Source organism: Phoca vitulina, unplaced genomic scaffold (genome assembly GCF_004348235.1).
Source record: "Phoca vitulina isolate PV1807 unplaced genomic scaffold, GSC_HSeal_1.0 scaffold1, whole genome shotgun sequence".
NCBI classification, from domain to species: Eukaryota; Metazoa; Chordata; class Mammalia; order Carnivora; family Phocidae; genus Phoca; species Phoca vitulina.
Window position 1 is genome coordinate 8297513 of NW_022589704.1, and position 12398 is coordinate 8309910.

General features: G+C 60.5%; 1 protein-coding gene across 2 annotated transcripts; it reads right to left on the reverse strand.

Moving 5' to 3' along the window:
* Positions 1 to 5159: 5159 nt before the first annotated feature.
* PTMA (prothymosin alpha) lies at positions 5160 to 10046 on the reverse strand. Of its 2 annotated transcripts, none has more exons than XM_032399918.1 (5): positions 9812 to 10046; positions 7013 to 7084; positions 6651 to 6744; positions 6146 to 6219; positions 5160 to 5907 (listed from the first exon to the last, which is right to left on the reverse strand). In XM_032399918.1, the coding sequence occupies exons 1-5, from the start codon at positions 9854 to 9856 to the stop codon at positions 5860 to 5862; spliced, it is 333 nt and encodes a 110-aa protein (XP_032255809.1). In that variant the 5' UTR covers positions 9857 to 10046; the 3' UTR covers positions 5160 to 5859. The 2 variants fall into 2 exon arrangements, with proteins under 2 accessions (XP_032255809.1, XP_032255756.1); XM_032399865.1 differs by having other exon boundaries at positions 6651 to 6747; positions 9812 to 10045.
* Positions 10047 to 12398: the final 2352 nt, after the last annotated feature.

Consider the following 12398-nt stretch of genomic DNA (forward strand, 5'->3'; position numbering starts at 1 on the left):
GCTAGGCCTTCTCCGTCAATAATGCATCTATCCTTCCCCTAGTATATAAGGTCAGTGTTGCAGGCGCCCTTAGAATGTTCCGGCTGTGTTTCCTAATGTCACCTCTCTGAACTCAGAGCAGACCCTGGGAGTGGAGACCGATGTCTCTGTAGAGGAAGGCCTGGGGAGAGCCCTGCCCTCTTCCCTGGCTGACCCCATCCTTCCCTTCAAGGGCGTGGAGCTAGGGGTTGACAAACAGCCACACTGCAAAATTGGACTACCCCATTAAAGCTGGGACCAGGGTTTCTGTCCCCATGAAGCAGCTGTCACCAGGCAGGGACACGAAGCGGCCAGGGCCCGAGGCAGGCAGGGTTGGCCTGTCCCCCGGACCCAGGAGGCATGGCAGAAGGCTGGGCACTGGGGTTCTAGGTCTTTGGACCCCTGGGCCAGCAACGGCAGCTGAGGAGAGGTGGCACCAGATCGTGGCACTCAGGCCTAGGGCAGCCTGAGGGGCAGCTTGGAGAGTGCCAGGGAGTGCAGCTGGGAGCCTCCGAACTCCAGCCCTGCATTCCCTGCAGCTCAGGACCTGGGACTGGGACTTAGGTCAGCAGTCACTGTGAATAGCGAGCAGAGAGGACCAAGAGCTGGACCTGCCCTAGGAAGGTGCTGCGCACACCAAGCCTTTCAACGGGTTAAGCAAGAAGGAGCCCAGGGGGCCAGAACCCAAGGAGGAACCAACCCTGGCCTCAGCTTGGGCCTCAGCTTGGGGAGGCCTGGGGTCTCCCCTTGAGGAAAAGAAGGACCAGATCAGCTGCCCAGAGAGAAGGCCTGGGAAATGACCACTGCCTCTCATGTCTGACTGGGGCTCCAGAAACAGAGAGGAAGGAAGGTCTTTTAGTCGGGGTAGGGGTGGCTGAGAATGCGGTCCCTGGGGCTCTTTCCTGGCCTGAACGGAACCCCGCAGAGCCCCCTGCAGTTCCCCTCTGGCCACCAGAGGGAGCCCGTCCCTCGCAAATCTCCCAATTTGGGCAGCATGGGCAGCCCTGTCCTTGCCTTTGGAGAGGCTTTGGGAGTAGGATGGATGGGAGTCTGGGCTCCGAGAACAGGTCCCCAGGCAGTGATAAATAGTGTGCTAGTCTCAGGACTAGAGGAGAGTGGGGGAGTGGGCCGAAGGCAGCAAGGACTGTTCCAGGCCAAACCTTCGGTGGGGTGAAGCCATGTGGTCAGGCTGGGCAGCTGGGACAGAGGATGCGGGAAGCTTGGTGCAGACATGGGACATTAAGAAAGGCAGCCCTGAGCCTAGCTCCTGCCTCACACTCTTGTTCCCATTGCGCACAGGAGGAGACTGAGGCCCAGCAAGGTTCAGTTACTTGCTCTGTATTGACATGGCTGTCATGTCTGTATCTGGATGGGGCTCAGCCTCTCACCCCCTTTCTAGAGGTTTGGAGGGGAGTAGTTCCTTCCGAGCAGGGCCATAGCCTGAGGGAGCCTGGGAGCCGGATGCCAGCTCCATGTGCTGCCTGCTGTGGGGTCTTCTTGCCCCCTGGGCCGGACTCCCACCCTGAGCTCTGGGCCTCGGGGACATCTGCAGGACTGAGCTGCCCTGGGAAGCAGAACAGAGAGCAGCTGGTCAGTCTTGCCTCAAGAGCCTGTGCAAGTCATCTGGGGTGGGGGCCCAGGGTCAGAAGTTCCTTCCAGCCAAGGCCTTGATCTGACCCTGACCCTGGCAGCACTTCGGATACAGCTCGATGGGGGACAGGCAGCGTGGGGCTTGAGCAGCCCAGTGAGGACACTCCACACTGTCCTCACTCCACAGGCTCCAACCCCTGTGAAGGGCAACCCCCCTGCAAAATGGGGCACCCGGCAGACACCACAAATGTGGGTGGGGGAGACAAGGGTGTGGAACGCTGTTCTACCACCAAGAGGTGTCCAGAGGAGGGACCTTCTCTCTCTCCTGCTCCTTTCTGTATCTTAGAAGCTTAGAATGGAGTCCGGCACCGTGACAGCATTCGGTACATATGCGAATGAATGAATGGATGGATGAATGAATGAATGAATGAATAGAATAGAATACTATGTGCAGGGAAACGTGGTGAATAAGACATGGCCCCTGACCTCAGTGGGGGACAACCAAAACACACACACACCAGCAAATAGACAAGCTCACTTTGTGAGAAGTGCTATGTGGCCGAGGGACAGAACTGGGGAGGGCCTTCTGTACGTCAGGGACAGAGAAAGCCTCTCTGGGGAGATAACGCGGGCCCGGAGACCTAACACGGATCAAGTTATGAGAGGTCTGGGAATCAGACATTCCTGGGGCAGGAATAGCAAGTGCAAAGGCCCTGAGGGAGGACCAAGTTTGCCTTGGACACAGGGAGGCTGGTGTGGCTGATGAGCAAGGCAGGCAGGGCACAGGATGTAGGGAGAAGTGGCCTTGGGCTCGGAGCTTTCACTTCTTGGGAGGGACAGCACCCAGCTCTCTGTGCTCCCTCGTGTGACCTGAGCCTTATCTCTTCTTGCTAGGTCCTTGTCCTGGCCTATCTGGTTCATACCTCAGCCTCCGTTACTCTGGCCCAACCCAGCTCTCCGGCCTTCCGGACCCGTGCACCCAACAGCCTCTGACAATTCACCTCAAACACAGTCAAGTCTCCATGCAGCTTGAGATCTTCATCCCAGCCCCTTCCACGTGGTAAATGGCTCCTCCCTGTGCTGGAGGGCTCAGGCCAGAGCCTGGGGGATCCTTGCCTCCGACACCCATTCTATCCCTGAATCTTGACACTTAACCCCATGTGTTATCTTTTTTTTTAAAGATTTTATTTATCTATCATCTATCTATCATCTATCTATCTATCTATCTATCTATCTATCTATCTATCTATCATCATCTATCATCTATCAATCTATCTATCTATTTGAGAGAGAGAGAGAGAAAGCACAAGCAGGGTGAGGGGCAGGGAGCCCGATGCGGGTCTCGATCCCTGGAGTCTGGGATCATGACCTGAGCTGAAGGCAGACGCTTAACCAGACTGAGCCACCCAGGTGCCCGTACCCCCGTGATATCTTAAATACACCTGTTTCTCTTCGACCTGGCACTTCCCCTTAATCCAGTTCCCCTGCCTCTGCAGATGTCACTTCAATGTTTTCCAGGGAGCTTTTCTGCCTACAACCATTCCGTGGCTTCCCCAAATCCTCCTTCAGTACCTGGTCCACAGACTGCCCGCCCCCTTTGCCCATGCACCCATGCACCCTTAGCACCCTCAGCACCCTCCTGCACGGGGCCTGCCCATGCAGCGCTCCTGCCCCCCAAACTGTCCCCCATCTTTCTCATCCTCCTGGCCCTTCTAGTCTCGGCTTCAATGCCGCCTCCCGAGGGAAGCCCTCCCTGCTGTCAGGTCCCCCTCTTTGTGCTCAGGGTCTTGTTATCCATAGATGGTCCTTAAGGAGTTGTGGATGGACAGCTCAGGTAATAGCCCCATCCTCCCACCCCTTGCTGCCCGTAGGTGTCTAGGACTCTCTAACGAAGGAAGTGGGGGCCTGAGAGGGAGGGAGGGCAGAGGAAGATAGGAGGGTGATGGAGGGTGGATATCAGCAGAAGCTGGGGTCCCAGGCTTCTTCCTCTGAATAAAGCAGAGTGTAAGTCAGCTCAAATGTGAGGCAGCAACTCCCACGTGGCCGGAGTGTTGGGGGACAGGAGTGGGGAGGCAGTGTGCATGGCTTCTCTGTCCCCACCTCGTCCTCTGCCCACAGCCATTCCGGTCTGTGGGGTAGACTTGGGCACTCTAGCTTGAGAGGTGTCCCTCCTTAGGATTGTGCCCCACCCCAATTCTGGCCGCCCTTTCCCTTGCGGCCCTGAGTGTCTCACTTGGACTCTCGAGAAAGGCATCTTTAAGACTGCATTCAGGGGGCTCCTGGGTGGCTCAGGCACTTGAGCGTCTGACTCTTGGTGTCTCCATCTCAGGATTGTAGGACTGGGCCCCCTTCGGGCTCCGTGCTCAGCAGGGGGTCTGCTAGAGATTCTCTCCCTCTCCTTCTGCCCCTCCCTCCCCAAAATAAATCAATCCTAAAAACAAGACAAAAAAAGACCACATTCAGGAGGGACAGAGGAGGCCCAAGATGGCCCAGTTGGTAGAAGCGGAAGCAGAACCCATACTTTTACTCAGTGAATCGATTGCCCCACGAAGTGAGCCCTGCAGACAGTAGCCCATTCTTAGCACCCCCAACAGCTAGGGGTCAACCCTCGCTGACCCCCTAGAGACTGGGCACCACCACGACTCAGGGGCACACCGGATGCTTGCAGGAGGCTGCTGCTTGTGAGGCTCAGCTGCAGGCCCCAGGTGAGAGAACAAGCCCCAGGAGGCTTCATCAGCTCTAATAGCTCCCTTCCCCCAGGGCTTGAGCTTCACTGCGTTTTCCTGAGTGCTCACAACCCGCGTCTGAAACTCGTAAGTGCCCACCTACCATCTTTACCGTGCTCAAGGGGAAGGCCCGCCTGCCTGCCTAACCAAGGTCCACTTCTTTCTCCAGGCAAGAGCTTGGAGAATTAGGGCAAGGCGGCGTTGAGTGCCCTGAAAAGGAAGTCCAAAGGGACAAGGTGCCACATGCCACCACCAGGGGGAGCCACGGTCACCAAACTAACCAGGTGAGGACCCAAGCAGAAAGGCCAAAGTTAGGGGCTGTCCCACTGGGAGGTGGCTTGTCTGAGGTCTTGGCCCTGCGTTCACTTGGCCCGTACCACCACCCACCCACCCCAACCCTGGGCTCTGAGTAACAGCAGCGCCTCGTGTAGCCGGTTCCTTCGCGTGCCTGAGGATGTGGACATTGCCTTCCAGGGCACCCTGATCCACCTGGCATCCAATAATGTGGTCCTGGGAGAAGGCTCTTGGTACAATCAGTAGACCAACCCCGGTAAGCAGCCTCCCCTTCACAGCCCCTAACTCCAGTGCCCTCCCGCAGGGCTTGGTGGGCAGCAGCAGCTCGGTCCTTGATCTCCATGGTGACCCACCACGCTGCCCCAAGGACATACCCACCCCTCCTTGTCCACTGGGGTCTTCAGCCCACTATCCCCAAGAAATACAGCTGGGCCTGAGCCCAAGATCCCCCCAACCACCCACCCCCCATCCTTGCCCGCTCCCCAGAAGGTCTAGAAAACTGAAACACAGAAAAACCAGGCTTGAGACAGCTTTGTTAGAACAACTCAGCAAAATAAAATTCCGGTTTATTGTTGGACAACATTGTTTCACACATACATCAAACAGGCCAAAAAAAATAAACAGCAACTTCATAGACAAAAAAGGAAAAAAAGAAACCTTTTATCTTTGGCCTTTTTAACCATCTCATACAAACCCACTACTTATAGTACAGCTAAGTACATACACAAAAAAAGTTACTGGAATGCTCGGAATAAGATTGTTTTTTTGTTGTTGTTTTTGCTTTTTTTACAAGGTTTTTTTTCTCCTTTGAGATTATAATGAACATGGTCACACCACAAGTAAAGTCAGAAGTAGGACAGAGAACGCTCCAAAGGCTGGTTTGGTCATCCGAGATCATTAAAAATGGCTGACCCCTAACAATATGTACAAAAATATAAAATGTAAATAAAAAATACAAACAAATTTTCCTTTTTAAAGTACTTTTAAGAAAAAAAGCAGGGCCTTGGAAGTTTTGGTTCTTTTTTCCTCCCCTGTTGCAAATTCACGTTGTGGTTTTGGCTGGGTGGCGGAGAGCGTGTGTCATCTGCGGGTGGCGCTGCCCGCGTTGGGCAGGCGGGCGGGACTCTCTACTCGAAGGTGACCACGTTTAGATTCTGAGACGGGAAGTGGAGGGTGAACAGGTCACGGTTGCCTTTTTTTTTGTTAAGTTTAACTTTTCCTTTTTTGCTGTCTAGTCATCCTCATCAGTCTTCTGCTTCTTGGTATCGACATCGTCATCCTGCACAGAGAAAGCTGGTCAAGGCCCCTGCAGCCCACGGGGCCCACCCCCCTCCTGCAGGCAGAGGCAAGGGCCAGGCCCTGGCTGCTCCAGAGGCTTCCAGAGCTCTGGGAAGGCAGGCCTGCGCTCCTTCCTGTTCCTGCTCAAGATAAGGGAGCCTTTCAGGACCACAGCACAGAAATCGGCCCCCCTGGCTACCATGCCTCACACCCCAGCCCCCACCCAAGCCAGAACGCACCTCATCATCTTCAGCTGCCCGTTTGCCCGTAGCTGCCTCGGCCTCCTCATCCTCATCTCCATCCTCTTCCTCACCTGCAGAATCAAACCCAGGGTAAACCACACTGCCTCCCCTCAACCTGCCAGGAAGAATCTTGGTACCCTACCCACCCAGTGACAGCCTGAACTTGGGTGGGGACACGACTTCACACTGCAGCTCCTCAGGGGACCTCCCAGGGACAGGGTCTCCAGGGAAGGACTGTCCCTGATCTCTGCCGCCTGACGAACAGGGCAGTCAGGGCAGCTTGCCACCCATGCAGGCACGGGTCCCCAGACGGGGAAAGAAGGCACCGGTGGGAGCACGGGTGTGTGGGGCAGTTTCACTTCACGAGCCTAAACCCAGAGAAGTCGTAGCCCCACAGTACCAACCCAGCTGCAGGTGGTCCGCTGGTCCCCAACCCCAGGAACCTCTAGACAAGGCCAAGGAAAGGAACCCCCTAAAAGGGGAGAGAAACGAAGCTACTCACCATCGCCTTCCTCCTCCTCCTCCTCTTCCTCCCCCCCTTCTTCCTCTTCTTCATCTACCTCATTGTCAGCCTCCTGCTCCCCATTTTCCTCATTCTCCTCGACAGAAAACATACCAGGTTGTTAATGACGACAGACCACCACTCCTGCCCCATCCCTTCCCCCAGGCCCCACCCAATGCATCTGCAGCCCCAGACCAGGCAAGAGACCTCAGCTCCTCTTCCTAAAGCTCCACCAGGAGACGGTGATGCAGGAACCACCCAAGGGCTCAACCTCCTCGCTCACCCCAGACTAAGCCCAAGCTGGAGTGAGAGAACTCCCTGGCCAGGAGTGGCTAGGCATCATGTGCAAGGCGGACACTCACAGCGTTCCCATTAGCAGGCGCGTCTCTTCCATTCTCTGCCTCCTCCACAACTTCCTTCTTCTCCTTTAAGTCCTTCAAAAAGTAAGAGGGAACCAGTAAGTCTTTTGAGAAACCCGGGGCTGGCAAAGAGGCCTAGGGCTCAAGGGTATGAAAGCAGCGCTGATCTGGATGTCCCAACAGCCCCATGTTACACTTGGAAACACAGGAAGGAGGGGCCACAGGATACCCAGCGCGTCTGTGGTCAGGGTTTCCTCCAATTTCTCAACCCTTAAGAAACACACCAAAAAGAGCCCCCTGCAGTTGTTCCCATTGCCCCTTACTCATGCTTCTTAGGACAAGAGCCATGTGGCACCACGGCCTTAAACCCGTCTGGCCGGGCAGACGAGCCCGGGAACACTTCACTCACACACCCATCACAGACTGGTTTCCAACCAGAGGGAACTCCGCCTCTCACAAACCCTCCTTGGAAAACAGCAGGTATGTGCCATAAATAAATAAGGTAATGGAGGGAGGGCCCGGGCACTGCGGGAGAACTCCCGTGGGCGGGCTAGGCCGAGGAGGGAACTGGAGGGGGCCGTCTCAAGTCCTCACAGCCGAGCTAAGCACCAAGCCCACGGCAGCCCAGCTATTAAAAAACCCAAACCCACCAATTCCCTGTATGTGACAGCTGTCCCAGGAGGTCGCAAGTCATCGCCGGGAAACGTGCCCGGGCCTAAGGAACTCGACCCCCGTTCAGAAGCGCGCCGCCCGGTGCGCCCCATCTCCCTCCCGGCCTCTCGCCGTCCGCGCGGCGGCTCTGGGGGCCCGTCGGACCGCACCTCGAGGAGCGGACCCGGTCCGCTTTCCAAAGGGCAACGCCGCCGCGGGCGCCCCGAAGCCCGGTAACTTTTTCCACCTGGCCCTGCCGATCCGGCCGCCAACACAAACAGGCGTCGGGCCGGGCGCAGCTCGGACTCCGTCCAGTGACCGGCACCGGGGCACCTGTCGGCCCCATTACCACCGGCTGGCGGGCCGCGAACCCCGGTGCCGCCCGCTCCCGCCCCCTGGCGGCCGAAGCCCCGGGGAGCGGGTGGGGGCGGGGAGAACGCGGCGCGCAGGCGCGCAGCCCCCGCCCGGCGGGCTTTGCGCGCGGGCCTCGGCACGCACCGCGCGCGCGGAGCACGTGGCCCAGGGCCGCCGAGTGCGCCCCTGACCCTGGAGACCCGGAGCCTGCGGGCTGCGCTGGCCCCCGCCGCCGCGCGAGTTGCGCGCCGGTCTTTCCGGGCGTCCTGACGCCCCCACCGCAGGCCTTGATGCGCGGGCCTGCCTCTCTGCATTTGGCGGGCAAAGTCCCGCGGGAGGCCGCCCCGAAGTCCACGGGGCTTTCTCAGTGCCGCAACCCGAGGCCGTAGGGGACGCGCTCCATGGGGCTATTTATTGCTCCCGGCGGGAAATCACCTTGGAGGAAAGCGAACGCGGACGTCCGCACCGGGGAGGGCCGACCCTCCCCCCACCCAACTAGTTCCCGGGCTGGGCCCAGAGGGGGCCCGCTGGAGCCCTTGTGGAGATCCCAGTCGCAAGCTCCACTCCGCCGGGGGAGTCACCCCTGGGAGAAAGCCAGAGGTGACGCTAGGGGCACAGAGGTTAAAGAGACGCCAAGGTGACTCCTGCCCGTCCCCAAAGGGGCACGAGAGGGGCGCGGACCAGAGCCTTAGGTAAAACAGCCGATCTGCCTTAAAGTGCCGCGCTCCCGCCGAGAGCGGAGACGAGACGCTCCCCGCGCGGGCCGCTGGAACGACCCGGCGCGCAGAACCGGAGCTGCGCCAAACGCGCAGGACCTCCAAACCGAGGGCAGTGAACCCACAACACCAGGCCCCGACAACCCCCGGCACCCGGCTCGACCCCGCAACCGGCCAGCCGCGGCCACAGCTTTTGTTCGTCCGCATCGCCTCCGGGGCCGCCGCGCACACGGTGTTCCCGGGCAGCCGCGGGGGGCGCCCATCGTCGCCCCGGCGCGCCGTTCCTTCACTTTCCGTTTCCTCCCCAACGGCGCGTGGGCTCGCCTCCTCCACAGCCAAACCCGGCACCGCTGGTGAATTATTGAGGCTGGGCGGCTGCTCCCGGCGCACTCTCCCCGGAGGACGCCTACCCCCGCCCTCCCTGAGGGCACCCAGAGCGGAGAAGACCTTCACACCTCCGCGGAGACAATCGACGTCGCGGTCGGACGACCCGCTGCCCGACTCCGCCTTATCAGAGCTTAGTCCAGATAAACCACCTCGGACCCACTGTAAGGCGCGAAACGAGGCGGCCCGGCTCCGAACAAAGACCAGCGCCGCCGGCGGGCGCTCGTTGCGGAGCCGCCACTTCCCGCAGCCGGCCCGCGCCCGCACACGCGCCCCCCCCAGCACTTCCGATTCCAAACGCGCTCGAGTTTCAAAGTTATTTCCGTGCGCCCTGCGGGCTGACGACCCCCAGCCCGGCCCCTCTCCTCCCGCCACCTTTCAGACCACTCACAAACAAGTTTCAGGAGCCGTAGAACACCCGCCACCCGAGCCCCTCAGCCCCCGCGCCCGCCCCCCGGGGCCCCGAGGGCGCCCGGCCCACTCCCCGACGGGCATCACGACTGCCGCCGCGCTTCCCGCCCCCTCCCCCGCACACAAAAGAGTGGGCTGCCTGGGGGCCTAGGCCGGGAGGAGAGGGCTCTCCGCCGGAGGAAGAGACAGCGGGTTCGGGGCAGCCCAGACGCCGCGCGCGCGCCAAACACCGCTCCGGCGGCAGCAGCGCGCGGACCCCGAAGGGGCGGGCGGCGTCCAACCTCACCTTGGTGGTGATCTCGGAGCTGGTGTCCACGGCCGCGTCTGACATGATGGGGCACGCCGGTGATCCGATGCAGCGGATTAAAAAGAAAACAAGAGTTCGAGGACTCTGGCGAGAAAGCTGCCGGAGTCCGCGGTGGCGGAGGAGGCGCGCGGCGGAGGTGGTTGCGGCGAACGGGGAGCCGGACACGGGAACAATGCAAAGATGGCTTTTCAGAGCAGCCAGTGGGGAACTCACGCGGCGCCAGAACCTTTAATATAGATTAGTGGGCGGCGCTCGGCCTCCTCTGCCCGAATGCTATTGGCTGAACGCAGGGAGCGGGCGCTCGCTCATTGGCTCGATTCCGAACAATGGGCAAGCGTGCTTAAAGCGGCAGTGCCTTGGTGCGTCCCGCGCTGCGCAGTCGCCGGCCGCACTGTCATTCAGGGCCTTAGTTTGCCGGGTCTCGGCGGCGCCGGCGCCGCGGGGGAGGGGCGCACGAGCGCGCTCAGGGCGCGCGCTCCCGCCGCTGTTTTGCTGGGGCTGCTGACGCAGAAAGCCAAAGCGCGGCAAAGCCGCCCGCCCAGCCCCCCGTCCTCCCCTCCCCTCTGCTGCTCGGAAGGAGGGGGAGGGAAGAGGAGGCGGTGGCCGGCGCGCACGACGGCTGCCAGCGAGGGGGAGGGGAAGGCCGGGTGCTGGGCTGCGCTCGCCCGGGGCGGTGCCCTGTGCAGTGCCCGGGGAGGTGCCCGCCCCCCGCGCCGGGGCACCTTCGACCGAGAATTGTCCCAGTGCAAGTGGGTGGAAACCCTGCGACGAGCAATGAGGGCGCGAGGCCGCCCCGTCTCTACCTCGTCCACACCCTCTGCCCAACCCCAGGTGCCCGGGTCTTTGAAGAGGTGACCCTGTTGCCCACCACTGGCCCCGGCGTTGGCCGCCTGAGCCGGCCGACAAGCGGGCTCGGTGCCAAGCACACACACACTCTGAGATTCATGCTTCGAGGGGACTCGTGAGCCGGTGCGGGCTCCTGCCTTCGAACGGGACAGCCCACGGGCGTCGCACCACACAGCAGTCTCCGCACTCCAGCGCTTTGGACAGCGCCTGCCCCGAGCGGTCACTGTCGTCGCGACAGCCTCAGGGAGCACCCTTCCAGAACCCGGCCATCGGGTCTAGCCTCTCACCCCACTCCAGGGGCTGCGAGGGGCACACGAACTTATACACTGAGAGTTTACTGGGGGGGAAATAATCGCCCCCTTAGACCAGCTGGTCTAGTCCTTGCGGACTCCTTGAAGTTTGGGGCGCCATTTAGGGAACCACGCGGAGCCCTGAGAAGGGAACCATCAAGGCGCCACACTCAAGATGGCGTTGGACTCGGCAAGCGTGGCGTGACGTGGCGATCCGATCACGCAGACGATCCGAAAACCACAGGTTACACCGTCCTTATCGCCACCGCACTTGGCTGTCGAACTAAGAAAGCAGCTGTGTGGGAAGAAAGGTTAGAACAGGTGGGAAAATGTTCCAGAAAAAAAATAACCGTGCCGCACTCAACATGGCGACAGATAGGGTTCATCCCTGTGTCGCCAGAAGGGGGCGCCCGACACGGAAGGCGGGACTCCGGAGAAACGGGCGCGCACTGGCTGAGAGTGGCGGGCGAACACAAAGTTGACGCTTTGCGTCCTGCCATTGGCAGGTTCCGCTGTCTGTCTCTTGGGGCCGCGGATCTGGGAATGGAGAAAACCCGGAGTCTGAAGTCGTGGAGGAGGGACGGATGCCAAGTCCAGTAGAGCTTCAAGTGAGGAACGGGAGGAGAGATTGAGTCGCCCTTCTTGGTTCTCTTAGGTCAGGGGCTCGCTGACCCCATTCCCACCGCGAGACTCCCTTTGCTGAGCTTACCACGCACTGGCCCGGCTGTCTCCTCTGGCCCCGGACTCCCCTGCCCGGCCTGGGGGAGCCGCGGAGTGCCGGGGCGCCACCTGGGTCTGGGCCCCCTCCCCACTTCCCCTGTCCCGCACGCGTCAGGCCCGCATCCTGGTTCACATCTGTCAGTCTGGCCATTGGGGCTTTCCCGAGCGACTTGTCCCCTGGGAAGAGAGAAGCCCAGGCTCCCTGTCCTTTGGTCGGGAAAAACCTAGGACAGGTGTTGGACAGGGAGGGCGAGCCGCGCCACCTCCTGTTGTTTGGCGGTCGCCATCCCGTCCCGGGTACGCGGCAGCGGAGGGGGCGCCCGCCGGTCTCAGTCCTACCCCCAGGTACCCCAAGGGCTGGAAGGGGATTTTCCCCAGGGTGGGCGCGCGCCAATCCAAGGGACTCACCAGTGGTGTCCCCGAGGACCACGCGTCCCAATTCTTTGTTCGGTCCCCTCCCTCCCCCGGCCAGTTGCCTTTATTGCGGCGCAGACCTGGGGCCGCCTTTCGCCCCAAAGGAGGAAAGGGCTCGTTGGCCGCTGCCGCTGTGACCCCCTCCTTTGTGCCACAGTCTTCCGAGAAGTGGAGAGATAGTGCGGCATGGTAAATGAGGAGGGACAGCGCCTTCTACCTGCGGTGCATCCGTTAAGCTCTGGTTACCCTAGAAGGGATTGTTCAGTCCACAAAACCCGGATGCCCCGAGAGCTTGG

Excerpts from the sequence above, each read along its gene's own strand:
- PTMA (XM_032399865.1), bottom strand. The coding sequence starts at position 9,856 with ATGTCAGACGCGGCCGTGGACACCAGCTCCGAGATCACCACCAAG. Across the intron at positions 7,085-9,811 it reads GCTCCGAGATCACCACCAAG|GACTTAAAGGAGAAGAAGGA; the intron begins GTGAGGTTGGAC and ends TACTTTTTGAAG. Across the intron at positions 5,908-6,145 it reads GGGCAGCTGAAGATGATGAG|GATGACGATGTCGATACCAA; the intron begins GTGCGTTCTGGC and ends TTCTCTGTGCAG.